The sequence below is a fragment of the Cryptosporidium muris genome, genomic scaffold (assembly GCF_000006515.1).
Source record: "Cryptosporidium muris RN66 scf_1106632373475 genomic scaffold, whole genome shotgun sequence".
Lineage (NCBI taxonomy): Eukaryota > Apicomplexa > Conoidasida > Eucoccidiorida > Cryptosporidiidae > Cryptosporidium > Cryptosporidium muris.
This window is the reverse complement of record NW_002196574.1, coordinates 186,069-208,694: the sequence shown is the minus strand read 5'-3', so window position 1 is coordinate 208,694 and position 22,626 is coordinate 186,069. Positions and strand designations below refer to the sequence as shown.

At 26.4% G+C, this 22,626-nt stretch overlaps 8 protein-coding genes across 8 annotated transcripts, besides 21 other annotated features; 2 read left to right on the top strand and 6 right to left on the bottom strand.

Moving 5' to 3' along the window:
- Nucleotides 1–133: 133 nt before the first annotated feature.
- CMU_012990 (uncharacterized protein) lies at nt 134–3,352 on the bottom strand (the record flags this gene model as incomplete). Its single annotated transcript, XM_002140938.1, has 1 exon — nt 134–3,352. The coding sequence occupies one exon, from the start codon at nt 3,350–3,352 to the stop codon at nt 134–136; it is 3,219 nt and encodes a 1,072-aa protein (XP_002140974.1).
- Nucleotides 2,566–2,593: a sequence feature (AT_rich).
- Nucleotides 3,177–3,201: a sequence feature (AT_rich).
- A 561-nt stretch (nt 3,353–3,913) lies between the features above and the next one.
- Nucleotides 3,914–3,981: a sequence feature (AT_rich).
- Nucleotides 3,982–4,019: 38 nt separating this feature from the next.
- Nucleotides 4,020–4,058: a sequence feature (AT_rich).
- Nucleotides 4,059–4,242: 184 nt separating this feature from the next.
- Nucleotides 4,243–4,305: a sequence feature (AT_rich).
- Nucleotides 4,306–4,658: 353 nt separating this feature from the next.
- Nucleotides 4,659–4,682: a sequence feature (AT_rich).
- Nucleotides 4,683–4,858: 176 nt separating this feature from the next.
- Nucleotides 4,859–4,949: a sequence feature (AT_rich).
- Nucleotides 4,950–5,230: 281 nt separating this feature from the next.
- Nucleotides 5,231–5,266: a sequence feature (AT_rich).
- CMU_012980 (heat shock 40 kda protein, putative) lies at nt 5,237–6,524 on the bottom strand. Its single transcript, XM_002140937.1, has 2 exons — nt 6,464–6,524; nt 5,237–6,336 (listed from the first exon to the last, which is right to left on the bottom strand). Exons 1-2 carry the CDS (start codon nt 6,470–6,472, stop codon nt 5,353–5,355), a joined length of 993 nt encoding a protein of 330 aa, XP_002140973.1. The 5' UTR covers nt 6,473–6,524; the 3' UTR covers nt 5,237–5,352.
- Nucleotides 6,525–7,120: 596 nt separating this feature from the next.
- Nucleotides 7,121–7,144: a sequence feature (AT_rich).
- Nucleotides 7,145–7,210: 66 nt separating this feature from the next.
- Nucleotides 7,211–7,289: a sequence feature (AT_rich).
- Nucleotides 7,290–7,449: 160 nt separating this feature from the next.
- Nucleotides 7,450–7,479: a sequence feature (AT_rich).
- A 103-nt stretch (nt 7,480–7,582) lies between these two features.
- On the bottom strand, nt 7,583–8,221 carry CMU_012970 (uncharacterized protein; the record flags this gene model as incomplete). Its single annotated transcript, XM_002140936.1, has 1 exon — nt 7,583–8,221. The coding sequence occupies one exon, from the start codon at nt 8,219–8,221 to the stop codon at nt 7,583–7,585; it is 639 nt and encodes a 212-aa protein (XP_002140972.1).
- A 35-nt stretch (nt 8,222–8,256) lies between these two features.
- Nucleotides 8,257–8,284: a sequence feature (AT_rich).
- A 140-nt stretch (nt 8,285–8,424) lies between these two features.
- On the top strand, nt 8,425–9,966 carry CMU_012960 (UDP-N-acetylglucosamine pyrophosphorylase, putative; the record flags this gene model as incomplete). The annotated part of the gene is made up of 1 exon (XM_002140935.1): nt 8,425–9,966. One exon carries the CDS (start codon nt 8,425–8,427, stop codon nt 9,964–9,966), a length of 1,542 nt encoding a protein of 513 aa, XP_002140971.1.
- Nucleotides 8,491–8,511: a sequence feature (AT_rich).
- Nucleotides 9,967–10,433: 467 nt separating the features above from the next.
- Nucleotides 10,434–11,543, top strand: CMU_012950 (Yip1 domain-containing protein; the record flags this gene model as incomplete). Its single annotated transcript, XM_002140934.1, has 1 exon — nt 10,434–11,543. The coding sequence occupies one exon, from the start codon at nt 10,434–10,436 to the stop codon at nt 11,541–11,543; it is 1,110 nt and encodes a 369-aa protein (XP_002140970.1).
- A 97-nt stretch (nt 11,544–11,640) lies between these two features.
- Nucleotides 11,641–11,874, bottom strand: CMU_012940 (small conserved protein, putative; the record flags this gene model as incomplete). The annotated part of the gene is made up of 1 exon (XM_002140933.1): nt 11,641–11,874. The coding sequence occupies one exon, from the start codon at nt 11,872–11,874 to the stop codon at nt 11,641–11,643; it is 234 nt and encodes a 77-aa protein (XP_002140969.1).
- A 146-nt stretch (nt 11,875–12,020) lies between these two features.
- On the bottom strand, nt 12,021–16,958 carry CMU_012930 (DNA gyrase/topoisomerase IV, A subunit family protein; the record flags this gene model as incomplete). Its single annotated transcript, XM_002140932.1, has 1 exon — nt 12,021–16,958. The coding sequence occupies one exon, from the start codon at nt 16,956–16,958 to the stop codon at nt 12,021–12,023; it is 4,938 nt and encodes a 1,645-aa protein (XP_002140968.1).
- Nucleotides 13,174–13,195: a sequence feature (AT_rich).
- Nucleotides 15,904–15,943: a microsatellite.
- Nucleotides 16,094–16,156: a sequence feature (AT_rich).
- Nucleotides 16,959–17,129: 171 nt separating the features above from the next.
- Nucleotides 17,130–17,168: a sequence feature (AT_rich).
- Nucleotides 17,169–17,514: 346 nt separating this feature from the next.
- CMU_012920 (uncharacterized protein) lies at nt 17,515–22,218 on the bottom strand (the record flags this gene model as incomplete). The annotated part of the gene is made up of 1 exon (XM_002140931.1): nt 17,515–22,218. The coding sequence occupies one exon, from the start codon at nt 22,216–22,218 to the stop codon at nt 17,515–17,517; it is 4,704 nt and encodes a 1,567-aa protein (XP_002140967.1).
- Nucleotides 18,591–18,632: a sequence feature (AT_rich).
- Nucleotides 20,833–20,902: a microsatellite.
- Nucleotides 21,961–21,997: a sequence feature (AT_rich).
- A 196-nt stretch (nt 22,219–22,414) lies between the features above and the next one.
- Nucleotides 22,415–22,442: a sequence feature (AT_rich).
- Nucleotides 22,443–22,626: the final 184 nt, after the last annotated feature.

The window sequence follows — 22,626 nt, the reverse complement described above, 5'->3', positions numbered from 1 at the left end:
TATTTATGACTAACACTTTTGCGATACTTCTATACTCTAAAAGTAATATGAATAATACTTCTGCATGCAGTGTAAACGTGGAATCACGTGTAAGATTACAAAGTGTAGGAAAAAAATGAATAATTTACCTGAATTACAATATAGATTTCTTTAACTGACCTCTAAAGAAATTACAAATATATACAATATCAGAGAAGGGTAAATCTTCGAGTGATGAGGAAATACTATTTAAAATTGGATCCCAGTCACTATTAAAGGGGAAAAATGATCTAAATAGCCACCAGAAACAAGTAAAACTAAAAAGAGAGCTAAAATTCGTTTTTTTTTGAAAAGGGTGCTTTGTAATATTTCTTAGAATTGATGCAGTTGAATTTATAAAGGATATTTTGACAAAATCACCAGTTGGATCTTCTAAATCTGGCAACAGAGCTAGATAGGATCTCCAGGATAATTCTAGAATAAAAAAGGAAGGTTTTAGTATATATAAAAGTTCATCTAAGTCATTGACAAAAATCTTTAATCCAGAAATTTTCCATTCCCTAATATCTCCCAAAAATAAGTTGTATAGATTCAACTGAAAGCTGTGAGATACAGATGAGATTAGAAAAAGTTTATCTGTATCAATAGAGAAGTATTCAGTAATAATATCGAGTATTTGATCCCAAAAACTATTTATATTTTTATATTTGACTATATAATTATCACAATTTCTATAATTAATAGTTATATTGTCATTAATAGGTACTGTTAAGAATAAAGTATGCCAATAGAATATGCAAAAATTTTGAATTATTTGGGTATTGTAACAATCCTCACATTTTATTTTTTTAAATAATGGAAGGATCCATTTTGAAATTAAATTAGTTTGTATAGTTAAATTAAATAACTTTTCACTTGTTTTTTGTAGAATAGGATATCCAAAAATATCAAAAGCAAGATGTGTAATATTTTCAGCTATAGAACGTAAGATTAACCTTGAATCTTCATAGTAAAAATTACACTGCTTTAGTATTGTTATAATCATACTAAATCTTTGTTCGAATGATAATACTTCAAATTTTGAATTTACTATTAATATTTGAATGATCAACACTGATATTTCTAAATTTGTACCATTGTTTATGTCTTCAATGACTTTATTTAAAAGAATCTTAATGAATTTAATTGGTATAATTGGCCACTCAATAATTGTTGAAATTAGAGCTTTTTGATAAAAAGATGGGATACATGCTAAAGGTGTACTATTCATTCCAAATGACTTTGTATTGGATGATGAACCTACCAGGAAAGGTATGAGTCCCTTACAAACTTTGGTAGTTAGATCTTCAATTGGTAATTCTATTGGAACTTGACGTTTGAGATATAACTCAAGAATTCTAGATAATGCACATATTATATTTGTAGGTTTACTTTTAATGCTGGTTACAGATACTTGGTATAGTATATATATCATCTGGGGAATATTTGAAATCCATAATCGGATTATTTGTAATTCCATTTCTTTGTCACATTTGTAAAATGTTTTACTGTACAAATTACTTATACGTACTTCAAATAATGACATTATTACTTCAAATCCATACCAATGATTTAATGTATTATTTTCACAAGCAGTATTGTCATTTAAAGTCTTAAAACCAACTTTATGCCCAATAATTGGCATTACTATTAGACTTTTAAAAATTGAAATTCGTGGAGTATTATTCTTATCAATCCAATCCTCACATCTACCATAATATCCCATTATCATGTAATGAAATATCCATTTAAGTTTATACAGCTGTATTGAAGGTATTATATTACTGTCAGAATCTATACTTAAAAAACTTTTATCCAAAACTCTATTTAATTCAAATTTCATAACTGAACTAAGTTCAATATCTACTTCTGAATTATTAGGTATGAACAATTTTTCAGGATATAATAATTCCTTTAAGTCTAATATTATAGAAAGTATTGTTATTGAAATGCACTTAGCTGGAGAAAGTATACCACGAATTAATTCTTTGTCCATTTCACTCCTTATCATTATTTCTATACTTCTATTTAATATTATATTCACAATATTATTTGAAACAAAGGGTTCACCATTTATCAATAATTCATCAAAATGTGGATTTCTAATGAATACATTATATATTTGTAGACACTCAGTAGCCAATTTACATATAGTATTGATATCTGATTTCTCAATTAACTTTAATTGGTATAATAAAGATAAGCGTAAGAGAAGGATCTTTTCAATTACGGATAGTGAGATAATCACTTTTTCATTAAGGATCTCACTTTCCAAAGTTTCATGCATAAGATTTATCTTCTTAATAATATCAACAATATTCTGCTTCAAATTAGGCACCTCAATTGTATGATTATACTGTAAAATACATGATAAGCTATCCAGGCATAAACAACCAAGGAATGTAAACAATGAATCCCTATCATGTGGAACACAAATTGGTATATTTGGAACTTCTGATGTATTATAGCGGTGTTTTAACGAATTAAAATTAAATTTACTCTGACTCTTATTTGACTTAGAAGAATAAAAATATGTGCTTTGTCCCCTTAAATTAATAATATTGAATAATATATTGATTACTGTTTTATATAAGTTTGCTAAACATTGTAAAATATTTTCATATTTATCATTAGATTTCAGCTTAATATAAACTACAGATTCAGAAGTTATTCCATATATCAACTCTCTAATTGTAAATATTGAGATATATATAAAATCTATGGATATTCCAAATGATGCTGATGATGCTATCTTACATACAAGTGGTGCCCACTCTAGGATTGATTCAAGGGAGTGAAACTTAAATTTATAACTACCTAAATTCAAAGATATAAAGTCTTTCAAAAAATTTAAACCATCAATTCTAACATCGTTTCTAAAGTGGCATAGAGTTCCTCGGATTTGCATACATAGAAGAGAACTAAATGGAGATAATCTTGAAATTTTTTCACTGCATAATAATTTCAATATGAATTGTCGAACATATTTCCTTATACTTGAGTCATGATCTACCCAACAATTAGATGTTGATATCATAACTTTGTCCATATGTTCTTCAATAAGTTTTGGATATTTGTTGGTAATATCTATTAAAGAAGCAGCTGCTGCTCTTCTAGAATTGTCATTATGATGTGTTAAACAGCTCAGACATTCATTCAAAAATAAAATTTTATTATTAATATCATCTGTATCACTTGACTTCAAAATACTTTGCTTCAGAATTTGTACTTTCTTGCTCCTAATATTAGGGTTAGTCAAGTTCGTAGGAATTGGTTTCTTATAGCCAATACGAAGTTTTTGTTTCTTAAAATCAGTAGACGTTTTAACTACCATCTCATTATTATTTAGTAATAACTATCAATTCATTTAAAATGATTGTAAATGTTATTTCCTAGTAGTCTAACTTTATCTTGCCCTAATTTTAGACCTACTAGGTATCGGATACAATAAAAAGACTATACCCGCCTAGTAGACAGACTTGTGTGGATGTTTAAAGTAGTATTGTGCATCTTTGGGTAAAACAAGACTATAATTAAATTTACCAAACCAAAACAAGCTAAAATATTATTAGATTATAAACATTAGAGGTCTTAGTCATAATATTTCAAGAATTTTGTTATCATATCAAATTTAGATATTGCATACATTTATTTCCAAAAATAGGATATATTAGAGTAAAAGTACCAGAGATATAATACTTAAATTGAACATCTATCTTACAAATAAATTATTTACTATAACTAATTTATAAAGTAAGTTTAGAATTCTTATTATCTAAATTTGATCTATAGTTAATAGTTAGATATTTTAATCCTAGATTTAAATCAAGATGTATGAATAGTAATAACTTAATAATTTAAATCTGATGAAATGTTAACACTGGTGAACTAACACTAAAAATATAATTAAAATTAAATTTACATAAATTTTACAAATTGAATTCGTTAATAATATTAATATTTGCTAGTATTTTACAAGTGATTAACATATATTGTAATACAATATTATTTTTTATTTTACATAAACATAATAAATATAACATAAGAAGTGAAATAATAATGGTATATCCTTTAAAAAATCATTTTTATGTGTTATATAATAGATATAATAGTATAAATCCCAATAGGATAGCTGCTTAAAATACAACAAAACTTATATTTCCTACTACAAACTTTTTAAATAATACTATCATAATAAAACCTTTGTATATGTAGGACAAAATGAATTATTATATAATTTAGATACTTAATTTTTACTTTTTATATTATATTATTTTGAAATATAATCCATAGTCAAATAAAATAGTTATATGGTGAGTTTTTAAATTATTTTACTTTTATAGGTACAAGCTATCAAATGCTAAAAAGATATCACAGAATTTTTATTTTTATCTCAAAGTTCAGATTTAAGTTTAATATTTAAAATAGTATTTGATCATTTGTATTAACTAATTGAAATATGTTTGATAAGCTTATAGTTTAAAGAATACTATATAGTTTGATTTTTAGATTCTTTTACCTATAAATTAAAATTCTTGTTCAACTTGAAAAAATGTAATATTAAAGAAGTTCCTAATAATTTTTATATAAATTGAGCATTTTGGGTACAGAACTCTTTCTTGGGAATATTACTACAATCCATTTAAAAATAAAAAAAAAAAAAAGTATTCAACCTAAGGATTAGTAATCTTTTATTATACATTAAAATCACAAAGATATTAATTGTGCTAATAATAATACACATATATTAGTAGACTCAAACAATATCAGTAAAGTATTCGTACAGAACACATATTCCAATAAAGTAGTGATGAGTTCATAATAAGAAAATTCTCCAAGGATAATAAAATATTTACTATAAATTTTTAATATTAGCTTAACAAATATCAAATTATATCAAAATCTGTTTAGTTTAATTAATATTTTAAAATGTAAGCAAAATGTTTTAATCTCAATTGTTAAGTATAGAATTCTTCAAGTTGATTATTAAACTTATTCCAAATATTGGTATTAATAAGAAAAAAAGTTAAATTTATTGCTTGATTGTGATAAAATATATAGATATTGTAATATTAAAAGCCTAACAATAGAAATATTTTGAATTTGAAGAGAAATCTTATACAAAAAGTAATCGTTTGAATTTACTTTTTTTATAATATCTAGGAAATCAGTATATAAGTATAAGTTTATATAACAAGAAACTAAAGGTCACTTAAAAAATTAAATAATTTTAGAAATCTAAATAATTCAAAGACAACCATTTATAAAATTAAGAGGATATTTTAATGTTTCAAAATTTTAGGAATTTAAGATAATTAATTACTCTAATAATTGTTACTCTAATGCTTCTTTAATAAGTTTCTTTTTCTCTGGAGTCAAACTTTTTGGAAATATTATATCAAATTCAAGAATTAGATCTCCTTTCTGTCCAGGTTGGTTCTTAATTGGCATGCCTTCATTTGGTACTATTTTTCTTGTTTTAGGATTAACAATTTCTTGTATTGGTATTTGTAAATTTCTATTATCAAGTGTAATTACTGGACAAGTAAAGCCTGTTAAGGCACGGACAAGAGGTACTGGAACTTTCATAATTAAGTGATAATCATCCCTAGCAAAACGTGGATGAGATTTAGTCTGTATTATAAGCACTAAATCACCCGGAGTTGTTCCTGGAGCTTCTTGATCACCTTCTCCAGAATATGTCAACTTTGTGCCATCCTTCCAACCAGGTTTAATATCTACATCTACTATATTTTCTTCATTCCTAACTTTATTTCCAACAAATCTTTTTCTAGTTACCTTTATTTTCTTTCTTTTCCCTGTATATAATTCTTCAAGTGTAACCATTAGAGGTACTTCATGAGATTTTGGAGCTTGCCTAGAGTTTCCTTTTGGACCATGACCTCCAGTATTTATGTGTACTTGCCTAAATACACCTCCTGGTCCACTGAAGAAAAATGAACCACTATCATCATCTCCAAATGTACCAGCACGATCTGATGCGAAGAATCTTGCAAATATTTCATTCGGATCTATGAAAATACCACTACCCATTCCAGCTCCTCCAGCACCGTTACCTCCAATTCCAGCTTGCAGACCTTCGGAGCCATATTGATCATATATACTTCGTTTCTCTTTATCACTAAGTACCTCATAAGCCTCACCTAATTCCTTAAACATTTCTTCTGCTTTCTTTTTAGCTTCAGGACTAGAATTTGTCTGCTTATCTGGATGATACTTCACAGCCAACTTCCTATAAGCTCGTTTAATGTCCTGATCTGTTGCATCTTTCGATATTCCCAAAGTTTTGTAATAATCCTAAAGGCACCAAATGTAAATTTTAGTTCTAAACAATATAATATCCATATTTGGAAAATATAAAACAAAAATAGGTTATATTCCAAAATATAAATATGGAAATATAATAAATCTCGAATTGACTTACCTTACCCATTGTATTTAAATTCAATAAATAATATCTCTAATTCCTTATTTTATATTCTATTTTTAAACTTTATCTAAAATACTAATATCCCATAGCCAATATAACATCTAAACCGCCCAAACTCGATACCTCCAATCGGTACACATCAAAAAATATTCGTTTTGGCGGTAAAATGTTTATTTAAGAAGAGGCAGTAATAGACCTAGTAAACTCATGTTTATTTTAAATATGTATTAGATCATTATTTATATTTGTCCATGTATGTAATATCTCATTTTTTATTTATTATACTCTGAAAATTCATAAGTCTTGTCATATATGATCTGAATTTTCATTTGATTTACAGTAGATAATAAAGGTACTATTTTTCAATATTATCATTGTGGTCTTACTTAATATTAAATAGGTTTTATATAAAAAAATTCTCTAAAGCTATGGATATCGATGAAAATATTAAATTCTACATTAAATGTATATAAATTTAATTCTTATATCTCGTATTTTTACTTATTATATTTAATATGGAGTTAAAAAATACCACTCACTATTGTTAAATACTATATACTTTAAAAATACTGAAGTATCTTAATATAAAATAGATAAGGTTTTGTATTGGGTACTGAAACAGAAAATTACAAACAGAGAAAGGGGTACATGTTATATTTTTAATATATAATTAATGTATTTAGTACTTTTTGTTATTTAATTAGAATTTAGTAACTTTGGTAGTAGTAAAGTTCATATAACTTAATTATTGTAATTATTAAATAGATGTAAATAATTATCAATAGTTTATATTTATAGTAAATTATTAATAATATTATAAGTACTATTAAAGAAAAAAGTAATGTGTTAGTATAACCAAAAATGATAAATAAGTATTTCTTATATTGATATAAATTTACAAATACTTGAATGTTATATTTCATCATTTCACTTTATAAAATATTTCTAAATATAAGTCTATAATTACTATTCATGTTTGCTTTAATATATATTAAATATCTTAATATATAGCACTAATATTATGTATAAATTAGATGAAGAAACTTACTCATTAATATTATTAGTAAGAGAATTTTTAATAATAGGAAATAAAAAAAGAAGATTGTTTAATTTCTATATAAGTTTATACCACCATTTAGTCATTTTATCTAGAACTTGTGAAGAACTTTCTAATGTTTGGGATATCCTGTCAAGTTTATTATTGCTACCTTGTAGCTGTTCACGTTGTGTATTAAGATTCATTAAAACTTGTTGACCATATCTATCTGTTTCTTCTAGCAAACGTCTACTCTGTAATAAATATTCCTCGACTAATTTTGAATCTTTATTTTGAATATTTGAGTGTAAAGGTATAACTTTACTATTACTTTGTTTCCTAGTATTATAGTGAGTCTTTATAGATAAATTCTTGTCTGTAATTAATTCATTTTTAGTATTAGGTATAATATTTAACATGTCTAAATCTCCCAATTGTAAACTTTCTATCTGTTCTTGTAATATATTAAATCTTTGCCTGTACTTTGTTAACTTCATCTGATTTTCATTTCGTTTATCTGTCGTCATTAAATCAATCTCTACCTCAATTATTGAATATAAAGCCTTAATTGAAGATATCAATGCCTGAAATGTTGGTTTCTTATTGTTAATTTCATCTATACTTTTATTTTCTAGAGATTTTAATTCATTTTCAGAATCATCTAGATATGATTCTAGTTCTTCACAGTAACCTACAAAAAGTGCCTCTAGATTCATAAATAATAATTCATAGAAATAAAATAAACAGTCTGAATATTTTATAAATATAAAAATATAATAGTGAGTTCACTATTATTAAACATTAAGACTTCTTCTACCGCTATGAATTAACTAATAGTATTTTGCAATTGAGTAGTCTTACCTATTCTATTACATAAAGGATAAATATTATTTCTGAACAATTAAGTATTTAGCAATTAATGATACATAGATTCGATACAATTTACAAGTGTCTATTAAATAATGGAATGGAAAAATTAGCTTGGTATTTAAAAAATTTAAAAAATGATGAAAATAGGGTTCAAGAATATTGTAAACTTTTAGATGATCTGTCATCCATTGATATAGATTACTTGATGAAGATATATGAAATATCTAAGACTAGTATGTCAGAAAAATATCACCTTATTCCTCCAAAAAGGATTGTATGGGAAGAATGTAATACTATAGAACAAGCAAAGAAATGTATAGAAATTACAAAAGATAACATAAAAGATGAGAGATGTTTAATAACAGATATTAAAACAATCCCAAAAGGTATTTATGACTATATTTATCAAGAAGGTATTGATTTAATTAAAAATGGTAAAGTTGGGATTATAATAATGTCGGGAGGTGACGGGACAAGACTTGGATGGAATGGACCAAAAGGAACATATCCTATTGGTATTGTTAGTAAGAAAAGCTTATTTCAGATAATGTGTGAACGAATTATATGTTTAACAAGGATTTGCAAAGCTGATGAGAATAAAATTCCATTATACATTATGACATCTTCTTCAAACTATTCTGCAATAAGTGAATTTTTTAAATTAAACAAGAATTTTGGGTTAAAAGAAGAAAATGTCATTTTATTTAAGCAGTCCATGTTACCATGTATTGATATAAACTCAAAGAGTTTAATGCTCTCTAATATTTCAACTATAAATAAATCTCCTAATGGGAATGGAGGAATTTTTGCTAGCATGAAGGAACAAGGTGTTATTAAAGATATGAAAAGAAGAGGTATTAAATATATCTTTATTTCAACTGTTGATAATCCTCTATGTAAAATTGCTGATCCATTATTTATAGGATATTCTCACACCTTTAATTTAGATATTGCAACTAAGACTGTAGCTCGTCTTGATCCTTTAGAAAAAGTTGGCTGTTTAGCTCAAAAGATATATAAAAATGTTATGAATACATCATCAGAAGATTGTAAATTATTAATGCCATGTATTGTAGAATATACAGAAATGGGGGATGAAATAAATAACTCTATAAATGAGGATACTGGGGAAATGCTATTTAGTCATGGTAGTATAGCTATCCATAATATGAAATTAACCTTTGTAGAGGAAATGGGAGACAAAGAATTTGTTTATCACCAAGCTATTAAAAAAATTCCATTTTATGATTTGGATACTAACAAGATTATACAACCTAAGGATGTGAATGGAGTTAAATTAGAACTTTTTATTTTTGATTGTTTTAAATTTGCAAATAAAGTTTATGGATTGGAAGTATTAAGATCTGATGAATTTGCACCTATTAAGAGTTCTACTGGACAAGATACACCTACTAATTGTCAAAAGATTATGTCTGAATTATATAGAGACTTTTTATTAAAGGTTAATTCAATTATTTGTAATAGTGTGAAATATATTGAAATATCACCATTAGTTTCATATTCTGGTGAAGGTCTTGAACATTTGAAGATGCAGATTTTTGATCAAGAGTATGTTGAAATTTCTGAATAGTTTTGAATATATTTGGATATATGACTAGATTATAATATATTATAAGTATAGAAGTGTTTTCTGGTATAGATATTTCTGGACTTTTCTTTCTTTATATTATGTTCGATATGTTATACTGGAGTATTCTTTTTGTAGACTTTTTACTCTATTTCTTGAAATTTCATTTATACCTAGTATAATTTTTTGGTCACTTAGAATTTTAGTACTATTAGCAATCTTTTTAAAGTAGAGAATCTCTCATTAAGGATCTATTTATAGATAAAAATCACTAGAAGTTAATTTAAATATGTCTGAGACAAAATAATTATCCTTTTTTTTTAAAGTATAAGTATTGAAAGTGTTAGAAAGTATAATACTAAGAATCACAATCTAAAAAATAACGAATACACGCGCTATGTTTTTAGCGCTAAATATACTTTCATATACTTTAGGGCTACTGTATGCTTAAGGAACAAGCAGTACTGAAAATGGCTGAAATAAATTCACTACAATTTTATACAGCAAATAAGATGAAGGCGGAGGAAGAGGAGTTAAATAGGGGTTATAATGTGAATATTAGTAGACTTGGTAATATACCTACATCTCAAACACATGAATCTTATCAATATCCAAATCAGCCTAACCACTATAATCAAAATCAATATAATCAACAATACAGACATTTGAGTCATAGTACTTACTTCTCAAGTCAACCTCTTGCACAAAATCAAGGTATTAGGGATATTTCAAATACAGTATCTCAACAAGCTACTCATAGTAATTATCCAATAACTAGTCCATTTAATATCTCTAAACTAGTAAACAATCCTGGGACTACACCATCATCTAATTTGCAAACTCCAACTACAATTACTATGGATTCTACAGTACCTGTAATACCTTCAGGTCAAATGTCGTCATTTAATTCATATACAAAGCAAACAACATCTTATAATATTTCTTCAGGAAGTAGTTCATCCATAATCTCGACACTTTCTTCCTTTATGAAGCCTTCATTTTGGTCCTCTAATGGAATAAATTCTGATGAACAGAATAATTCCGGTTTTGAAAATGATGATTTATATATAGATGATGAGCCCCCATTGTTGGAAGAGCTAGGAATTAATCCTACAAATATTTGGAACTATATAAAGTGTGTGATCTTGTTTCAAAATAATATGAATGGAATGGAGTGGGATATGGCAGGTCCTATTTTACTAATTGGATGCTTAGGATTTTGTTTATTATTGGCAGGAAAGATACACTTCGGATATATCTATGGGATTGGAATATTAAGTTGTTTAGGGACATATATTCTATTAAATATAATGAGCAATAAACAAAGTATTGATTTATATACTACAATGTCTATACTTGGATATTCACTTTTACCTATTGTATTATTAGCTGGTATTTCTGTAATATATTCACTACGTAGTAAAATTGGGATTTCAATAGCTATATTTTTTAATATGTGGAGTACAATTACAGCTTCCAGATTTTTCGAACTGACCGTGTCATTGAAACACCAAAGGTTTCTTATAGCTTATCCAATTGCCTTATTATATGCATGTTTCACAATTGTAACTATCTTTTAAATTAAAAGTTATAGATTTAGAAGGTTAAAGTAGCAGATAACTTACTATTGAATTTGTCTTGATTTCCTATTAATATATTGGATGTCCTTTCAAAAAATTACATATTTGGAAAACACTGTGAAAAGATCAATTTGGGGTGTCTCGAATCTACATGTAACTCCAAGGTTGATCTATTTGCTGTACACATAAAGGACTGTTTGCATACATTACAAACAATACTTAAAAGCTTATCTTTCACTTCAATAATTGATTTCCCACTCTTAGGAGCACATTTATCCTGCCGTCTTTGAGCACGTTGACGATCAATCTCTCTCTGATTCCCACGAGACATAAGTAATAAAAAAAGGTGAAATATAAACAAATAATTAGAAAAAGAAATGAATTAGATATGTTTTCATACTAGTGAACAGTTAGAAAATTTAGATTTATACCGCCGGATATGAGGCCTATTTGCCATTTTCTAAAATATTATTCTTATTAATAAGAGAAGTCACTTATATCATCTTCTTCTTCAAATGATTCACTTTCTGAATCATCTTCATCTATCTGAATGACTTCATCATCTTCTTCCTCATTGTCATTCTCATCTTCATTCTTGTCCTCACTGAAGATCTTAACATTTTTTTTAGATGCTGTCTTCCTTGTTACGGCTAGTCTACTGGAAATTCTTAAGGATTCTTTTCTTTCTGTATTCTTGTTATTATCTAATATATTTATGCTAGGTTTAAGCTCAATTGGCTTGTTTGTAGAGTAAATTGTCATCTTTTTCTGTTTATTTTGATGAAGTATATCATTCAGGGTAGTTGCTGTGTTAGGTCCTTGAGTGTTGGAAGAACCATATCTCTGTTGTAATCTTTGCAATAAAGAGAGACTTTCCAGTGAATTTGAAGAGTTCCCATCTTGTTTTGAATCAATCCCCTCAGTTGTTGATGATAGGATTACTTCATTTTTAAGTGTATTCCCTAACTTAGGCCTACTATCCATAGAAACTGATTTATTCACCACATTTTTCTTTAAACCACCAATTAGTGAGATACTGTTATTATTAGATTTTGTCTTAGATTTTGTCTTTTTAATTGAAATAAAATCTTCGTCTGTTTCCTCATTTAAACAATCTTCTATATTATCTTCACAATAGTCATCGCTATTATCATAAAATATATTTGATTTCTTAGATATATATTTTGATAGTTTAGTAGAATTACTCTTTTTCCTTTTCTTTTCTTTACCTTTACTCTTCTTGTCACTCCAATCAATAGAAAGTCTTCTTTTTTGGATTAACTTCTTATGTTCCATTTCAATAACTTCTCTTTTTGTTTCTTCACATTCAATTACGCTCAATAATTCATCTAGTTCTTTATTCCACAAATCTTCAATAGATGTTTTCTTAAGATTATTATATTCTGCAATTTTTTTATTGAGTTCATCCTTTAATAACTCCATTCTTTCCGTTGTAAGACTCCATAGAGGCAGTGATAATAAGTAATCAAATTCCTTTATTTCATCATCTACACAAGGTATTTGTTCATTATTACAATCAACATCTAAATTATTACTTTCCAATTGATCTACAGTTACTACATTTTTAAAATTATTCCATTCTGTTAACAGCTGTATATCCTTTAAAGACTTTAAATTATTTTTTTTTAATTCTTGAACTAGGATAGATCTCGACTTGTTACTAATTTTCATCCTATCTTCTATAACCAAGTTTAAAAATAAGATTTTTTGTTCCAAGATCACTCTCTCATAATTTAGCTTAGATAATAAATATCGTTTCCTTTTCTCATACATTTGTAATCTTGTCGGGATAAACTCCTTCAAAATATCTAATTCAGTTTCATATCGAACTATATGGGAGTTATTATCAAATAATGTCATGTTACTTGTAGATAAAGTAGACTTAAGCTTAAATACCTTCTCGATACCCTCATTTTCAGCCTGTATGAATTTATCAGGTTTTATTCGAATTGTAATATGTACACTATCATGTGATGAGTTATCACGATAATCCATTATCCATGAATGATCTATATCATCACCTTCTGGAGTATTTAGAGGTGGTAATAATGTAGATTCTAACCACTCCTTATAATCTTGAGTCCATCTTCTTACTGGTAATTCTGTAATTATTAATGTTTCATCATCTTTCCTATACCAATTCCCAAATGTTTCATAGTTTGCACCTAATTCTAAATTATCATCAGGATCTATAGTCAAAATTACATGATCTTCATCTAATTCTGACTGTGAACAACCAGTAATTGTATGACTTACTGTACCATTATTATGGGAAATATCAATGTTATTATCTTGCAATTTAACAGTTAAATTTTTTCTTTTACTAAGATTTTTCCTATTCTTTTGTTTAATTGGAGTAACTTTCCCTTTAAATGATCTATACCAAGGTGTCATCGGCATCATTATATCACCCCTTAAGGCTCTTTTCAGATTATTAATGATATCCTTAGGGTTATAGTTTGGAACAGAGCAACTCCATCCAGTACCAATACCATCAGCACCGTTAACTAAGACCATTGGTATAATTGGTACATAGAATAAAGGCTCAATTTGTTGACCATCATCTTGCAGATATATCAACAATGGATCATCAGCTTCTGGGAAAATATAACGAGTCCAAGTAGATAATTTTGTAAATATGTAACGGGCAGCACTTGCATCCTTGCCACCTTCTTTCCTGCTACCAAATTGACCACATGGTTGAAGTAAGTTCAAATTGTTACTTCCAACAAAATCTTGCGCCATATTTACAATAGTACTCTGTAAAGAAGCTTCACCATGATGGTATGCACTATGTTCAGCAACATAACCAGCTAATTGTGCTACTTTCATCTCATTATTCAGCTTCTTTTTAAACACAGAATATAGAACTTTCCTTTGTCCAGGCTTTAATCCATCGATAACATTTGGAATAGACCTTGCTGTGTCATATCTACTAAATAATACTAACTCCTTATCTATAAAATCTCTGTATCGTAATGACCTACAAATATTATCCATTGAGTAGTCAATATATGTACCTTCTTGGTAAGATTCAATCCACTTTTTTCTATCTTCTGTTCTTTTCTTACTAAATGCCATATCAATAGCTTCATCATCTTCATCATTATACCAGTCAAATTCTATACTGTGATTCTCAATATTAGTAAAATACTCTTTAAATTCAAGATCTGTCGAAGTACCTAAACCTTTATAGTATTTAATCTTCCATCCATGAGGATTACTTTCTTTTCTCCACTTATCATATTCAACTAATGTAAAAAAAGACAACTCTTGATTTCCTTTTTTTGCCTTTACAATTGGAGTTACAAATTGTTTAAGAAATCCATTAAAATGAACTAAACTAGGCCAGTAATAATGTATTAAATTGATAATTAAACCTTTAATATGGCTACCATCATGATCTTGATCTGTCATTAACATTAGTGATCCATATCTCAAATTAATTGGGCCATTTTCATATTTGGTACCAATACTAATACCTAAAATCTTTAAAATGTTCTGTATTTCTATATTTCCTATCTGTTGTTTAAAAGAGGCTTCTCTAACATTTAGAAGTTTTCCTTTCAATGGGAATACTCCGTAATAGTCACGTCCAACAATAGATAAACCAGCCAAGCAAGATGTCTTAGCCGAATCTCCTTCTGTCAGTATTAGTGTACATTTTCTTGAATTTGGACCCCCAGCTTCATTTGCGTCTTCTAATTTAGGTATACCTAGTAGACGACTTGATAATGAATTCTTTTGGTTTGTCTTCATTTTCTTTTTTAACTCCATACTTTGTCTCATTTGAGCCCACATTAAAACATTTTCAACTATTGGACTCTTAACAACACTATTAATTGTCTTTTCGGATAATTGGCACGTTGAACCAAATTTCGCTACTTTTGTAGTAAGAGTTTCTTTTGTTTGCGAATCAAACGATGGATTAACTATTAAACAACGTATAAATATCCAGATATGACTTTTCACATGATGGTTTTTAATATCAATACCACCCTTATTTTTTGTTTGGACCCTTTTTAATATTGCTGCAATTAGAGGATCTAATATATATGATATATGGGTACCACCTCTAATTGTGCATATTGAATTTACAAATGAAACATGTTGAAATTGCCCATCAGATTCACTAATAACAATTTCCCACTTTGGATGATCTTCATAAATAATTAAAGGTCCAGTTCCATTATTTCCTAATTCATTAATACCATTTAAAGATAAAGAAAAATTATGCTTAGTTGCATTATCAGTTCTAGCCTTAGTTGTCTTCATTTTTCCCGTTAGTTTATTTGTTGTGTTCTTCTTTCCTTGTTTCCATCTATTATTACCTTCCCATTCATCATCATCATCAAAAATATCATCAATATCTTCATCATACAAAGTTTTATCATTATACTTTTTATTTAAGATATTCCTACCCGCGCGTGTTGTCCTAGCAGCTACTTTTATTGCTTGCTCACTATTTTCATCAACAATTCCCTCATTATTTTCTTTATCAGGAGAGTTACTATTTGTTTTCTCTTCACTTAAATTATTATGAGTATTAAGATATTTTGATTTTAAATATAATAATGTATAAGATTTAAAATCCTTTATAGGTAACAAACTACCATTTAAGTATACCTTAACACCAGAAGTTCCTGCTATATCATACACACGCTTATATAATAGCGAAAGAATATCACCATCGAATTCTCTCATATTTGCAAATCTATCAAGATCTGGTTTAAAACTTATCTTAACATAAGACTTCCCATTATAATTAGTTACGATTGCATCAGTTTTCTTTGACATATTATCAAACCAAGTCATCTTAAATAGCCTACAGCTATTTGAATCAGCACACTCAACACAAAATTCAGTTGAAAATATATTTGTTAACTTAGCACCAAATCCATTTCTACCTCCTGTGACTCTATCTTCATTATCATCATAATTATCTGATGTTAATAAGTGGCCAAATATTAGTTCTGGTACATAAACACCATATTCCTTATGTATTTCAACAGGAATCCCATCTCCATCATTAAAAATACTAATTCTCTTGTTACTCTTACTAATATCAACTTTTATACAGGTACATCTTTCATTATTTATCATTGAGATCTCTCTAGCCTTAACATCTGCGGCATTTACCAAAATTTCATCAAATATCTTATATAATCCTGGAACATAATTTATTAATTTATATACCATCTTATTATTTATTTCATCCCAAACCCACAAACTTTGCTCATGATATTCTATACTACCTATATATGTATCAGGACGCAATAAAATATGTTCAATTTGAGTTTTTTTTTGATAACGTTCTTCAACCGTCTTAGCCCTTTTTTTCATAACTTTACCATTATTAATTATTACATTATTTTCATCAGTAAATAATGACATATCAAGTCCCAAAATTCTACTTTAGGAAAAAAAGAAATTATAATATGGTTATGTGGGTATTTTCATCCAGTTCTATAATTCCCGGTAATATCAGAGAATATTCGGTAAGTTTTTTTACGAAATTTAATCTGCAATTGTGAAATATTCTTTTAGTTATGTTACAATTATTGGATTATAATTATAATATATTAAGTAAAAAAAGATAATATACACCCAACTCCAATAAATATAATACAGGTAATATTAGAATTCGCAATATTAATGACCTCACCAAGAAAATTACAGTTTAAACTAATGAAACAATATACACCAAATATAGCTTAACAGTACTTAGAAATAAAAAAAATTATATAAGAATAAGAATAATCACTAATCTAAAAGTCTTAGATTTCCCCTAATTTGTGTACTTCTACAAAAATATGTATGCATGCAAATAATTATGTATTAAATATCAAAGTCCCCCCATACCGCTTGTTCCTGAGAGTATATATGTTCTTTATCTTTATTTTTAAAATTATTACAAATTCCTGGGTTCTCTAAATTAATATCTTACTTTTTAATTGCTTGTATTCACATTAGTTCTCAATGTTCCCTGATATTCTACACAATCCTTCATGCAATCACTATCCAGTGAAGATTCATCAATCCAACAGTCATCATCCCAAGATATCTCCTTTACTTCTTTACTTGAATAAGTTAAATTTCTATCTTCAACTTCATTTTCAGTATTTTTTCCATTTGAACTATTATTATCACTCCACTTATCTAAATCCCAATCTAAAATTTCTTGATTCTCACTTTGTTTATTATGTATATGACTATTTAATTTTCCACATTCGACGTAACTAGTTTGATTAATTGATAATCTAAGTGAAGATGGGGATACTTTTAAACCACTTTGTTGATTATATTCTAAACTATTGATATTTATATCACTTTGCTTTCCAAAAGATCTAGTATTAGCTAAACATTCACTATTACTTTGGTTGTCATCTTCATTAACATCACTACTCCAACTATCCCATGAAATTTGATTTGTTATAAGCTGTTGATTATATAAAGTAGTAGTGCCTTGGTCTTGGATCCCTATTTTACTAGCACATACATCTCCTTTAAAATGATCATTTTTTAATTTTCTATCACCTTCAATATTACTTTGATACTCAGAGACACTTAAATCCACTTTTTCAGAATGTTGAGATTCCTTATCACTTTCTGAGTCAAAATTATTGCATCCCCATACAGAATCTCCAAAATCTAACATATTACTAATTTCAGAATGAGCTTCATCTATTCGTTTAAAATCTTGAATATGAATAGGACTAAAGCCATAATCATGATCAATAATATTGTTATATTCCTCTTTATTATGACTTAATAATTCACTAATATCATCCTCATGAATTAATTCATTCTGTTTTTCGGAAACTTCTTTATTAAATTTGGGTATATCTATTATATCTTCTCTACTATATTCTTGTTTTCTCCCCCTTTCAATTTCAGATTCAAAAACATCACTATCCGAATAATTATGTAAATTATTAAGATGATCATCCTGAGAATTTTCAGAATTATTTAGTGATAACAAATCCTTATTTTTACACTCGTCTGTTAAAGAATTGAAATGAGCTCTATTATTTTTTAATATATTATATTCTTTATTATTCTTATTTTCAAAATCTTTGTTAGAATATTGGTCTGGTAATATGTTTAAGTTATTATTACTTAATTTATCCACCTCTATATGATTCTCTATATTGTCAATTTGATGAATATAGTTCCCTTCATAAGTTATATTTTCAAATTGGGTCTTTTTATCTAATTCATGTTCCTTTTGGTTTTGGTATTCACTCAACTTTATACTTTCACTATCCAAATTATTACTCAAATCATTTATTTTATAATGATCTATTTCATGAGTCTTGAAAATTTCAATATCTTGTTCTAATAGATCAATTCTATTTTTATCTAATATATTAAGTGGTTCGTTATTCCAATTACTATGTCCCCATGTATCTAAAATATCATCTTCATTTTTCTTATTACTACAGTTTAAAATAGATTCTGAAGAATTTAGAGAGTTCGTTAGATTATTTTTAAAAACAGATACATTATTTTCAAAATCAATATTATCATTATTTGCAGTTATAATATTAACATCCTTTTCTTCACTATCCTTGTTAATATTTGTAGTTATAATATTAACGTCCTTTTCTTGATGATCCTTATTGTTAATATCCAAAGACCTAGTAAGTTCATACTGTAACTCAACTTTGTTACTATCTTCTTTTTGATTAAAAAGTAGAGGCTCTTTATTTTTATTTTCAATATCATTAATTACATTTTTAACGCTACTATCAAGAACAGAATGAGATATTTCTGTACCATTACAAATATCTGATCCAATTTTATCAAATGAATTTAAATTATCTCTTGTTTCACTTAACTCTTCATATTTCATCTCTTTTGATATTAGAAAAGATAAATCCTTTTTTTCTTTATTATTCAGATTATCCATCACATTATAATTTAAACTAATATCACAAGTTTTCTGTTTAGAAGATGAAATATTATTGGAATACTCTGGATTATCCATTATTAATATTGGTTCAGCTATATCTATATATTCCATATTATTATATATATTTACTCTACTCTTATACTTAGTATTATCTTCCAAATCTTCAACATTAATTACAAGCTTCTCTATATCTTGCTTTAAAGATAAATCATTATTTTCTGTATTAATACCTTCATTTTTATCTAAAAATAATCCCAAACTATCTATTGTAAAATTTTCATCTTTAGTCAATTCATTATTAGAATTTATTTCTGAAATATCTTGATTAATAGATAAATTATGTCCCCTAATAAAATCAGATTTAGAATCCACACTCATTTCTTCATATTTATCAATATTAAAATTTTCTATTATTTTAGTTTCATTATAATCTGATAAATCTACTTCTACTTTTGTTCCAAAAACCTCAGATATTGAACCTTTATCATTAGGTATATATTTAATATCCTCTAATTTATTTTCTCCCAAAATTTCACTTTGTTTATCTATGTTAACTTCTAATTTATCATATTTATCCATATTCTCATTAATAATTATATTGTCCATATAAGAGTCAGATATTTCTGATTTATGTACATCATTCAAATTAATATCCTTATTTAAATTTATTATTTGATTATCTTCTCTAATATTCCAATCATCAAATTCAATATCATCCCAACCACTATTATTTAAATCCTGATTCTCAATTATATCATTTTCAGACAAATTATTATCAGTTAAGACTTTATTATTAGTATCATTAATTCTAAATTGTTCACTAATTAATTGTAATTTTGATGAACTACATACTTCTATATTCTTTTCTTTATTATTGTCAGATTTATCCTTATCACTACTTGAAATACTCCAATTATCATCAAAATCCCATTCATGATTATTATCCTTTATTATTTCATCTTCTTCAGAACATTTTACTTTATTAGACTCCGAAATTACAGAATCTATATATAATTTATTGTTATATTCCTCAGGGAATTCTATACTATCAATATCTTTAGAAAATCCATCATTGTTTGTTAATATATGTTCATCTTTATTATCAAATAAAAGGCTATTATTATCCCATTGATTATTTATTTGTGGAATTGCAGAAGATATAACTGATGATATTGCTGAAAGTGCAGATGATGCTTTAGATGTAATATCAGGAATAATCTTATTTGAGTATATATCTTTATTTAGCTTATTATCATAAGATATTTCTTTTTCTATTGGATGATTTATATTCTCCTCTAAAGTATTAGATATATGATTCATAAAATCATCCAAAAAAGATGAAAAGATTGATTGACTAGTATTATTATCTCTATTATACTTATCATTCTTATTTAATATCACTTCTGATTTATTATTATTATTAACTCCATCTACTAAAATATCTAATGCGTTATGAATCTCTTTCATATTATTCCTTATTTCTATATCATTACCAATTTTAATATTATTACCATATAATTCAAACTCTTCATTTTCATTTAGATCAATTTTATTATCCATCTTAATATTACTATCTAATTCTTCCTCTCTAGATTCTACAAAATTAGTCTTTTGAAATTCATCTATAACTGAATCTTGTGATATTGAATATTGAATATATAGTAAATTTGATAATCCAGATAAACAATCATCATCTTTATTATTTAAAACTAAACATTCTAATTTGTTCATATTTAATTCATCTGATTTAAATGAAATCTCATTCATTCCTATTGATTCAGATTCTAAATTTTCAGGTTTATCAAATACAGATAATTCATGTCTCTTTTCAATTAAATTAAATTTGTCCGAAAAATCTTCTTTATATCCAGATTCCGATTCTTTATTATTGGATTCTAAATTTAAAACCATATCTTCTGTTTTAATATATTTAAATCTATTATTTTCTATTTCTTCTAAGATATTCAACTTCATATCTTCTGAAATATTATTTAATAAGTAATTATTACAATCTGAATCTGTTTGTACTGAAACTTCATTATATTCAATCTCAAAATTATCCAATTTTGTATTTATATTTATAGTAAAGTCTGGTATATGTGATTTTACAATATTTGGTGCTTTTAATAATCCTATTTCTCTCTGTAATTGTATTATACTCTGATCCCTTAAATTTATTTTATGTTTTAGATCGTCAATTAATACTTCATTAGTATGATTTTTAAGTTCAAATTCTTTTAATTTAGAATTTAAATTATCTTCTAAATCTGATATATTGTTATCTGTAGAATTATCAATCAAAACAGCATTGGCAAGTATATTTGTTATATAGAAAATGTTTTTTGTAATATCATTAACCTCTAAATTATAAGAATCATCTTTATATTCACTAGTATTCAAATTTATATCAGCTATATCATTACCACACTTTTTACACTTTATCCCTTTTATCATCTTTACTTTATCTTGTTTCATACTTTGATTATTTTTTAATACTAATATTTCATTATTTAAATTTCTAAGTGAAGCTAAGCATGATTCATATCGTCCTTTCCAGTATGTACACATCTCGGTACTATTTCTTAATTCAGTTTCTAAATATTTATTATTACTAAGTATAATATGTAACTCTTCTTCAACATTACTTTTAAATATCTCCATTTCCTTCAATATTTCTATAATGTTCTGAATAGATCCATTTATAGATTCATTTTTAACATCAATATAATGTTCTATCATATTTTTTAAATCAATTACTTTATAAATTCTCGTTAAAAACAAAGAAAAAAAAAAAATTAACTATTAAATCTTTCAATATAAGCTCAATAATATTTCATATATATAATTTCACTATGATATTTTTCAAGATCCAACTTTATTTTACCATTTATTATCAATAACTGTATATCAATATTTTATAATCTAGTTAAAGACGAAATTAATAATAAATAATTAAATAAAAAGTGTTCTATTATTATTACTAAGACTTTTCTCTTCAACTAATTTTGTTTACTTTAAGTATCTGACTTATTTTTTTTCACTTAGCTTGCAAATTTCTTTAAGCAAGCTATATCGATACCCTCTTAATTTAAAGTGCCACTTTTTTAGCGCCTATATTAAATTTCTAAAACTTAAAAAACCCCTTCA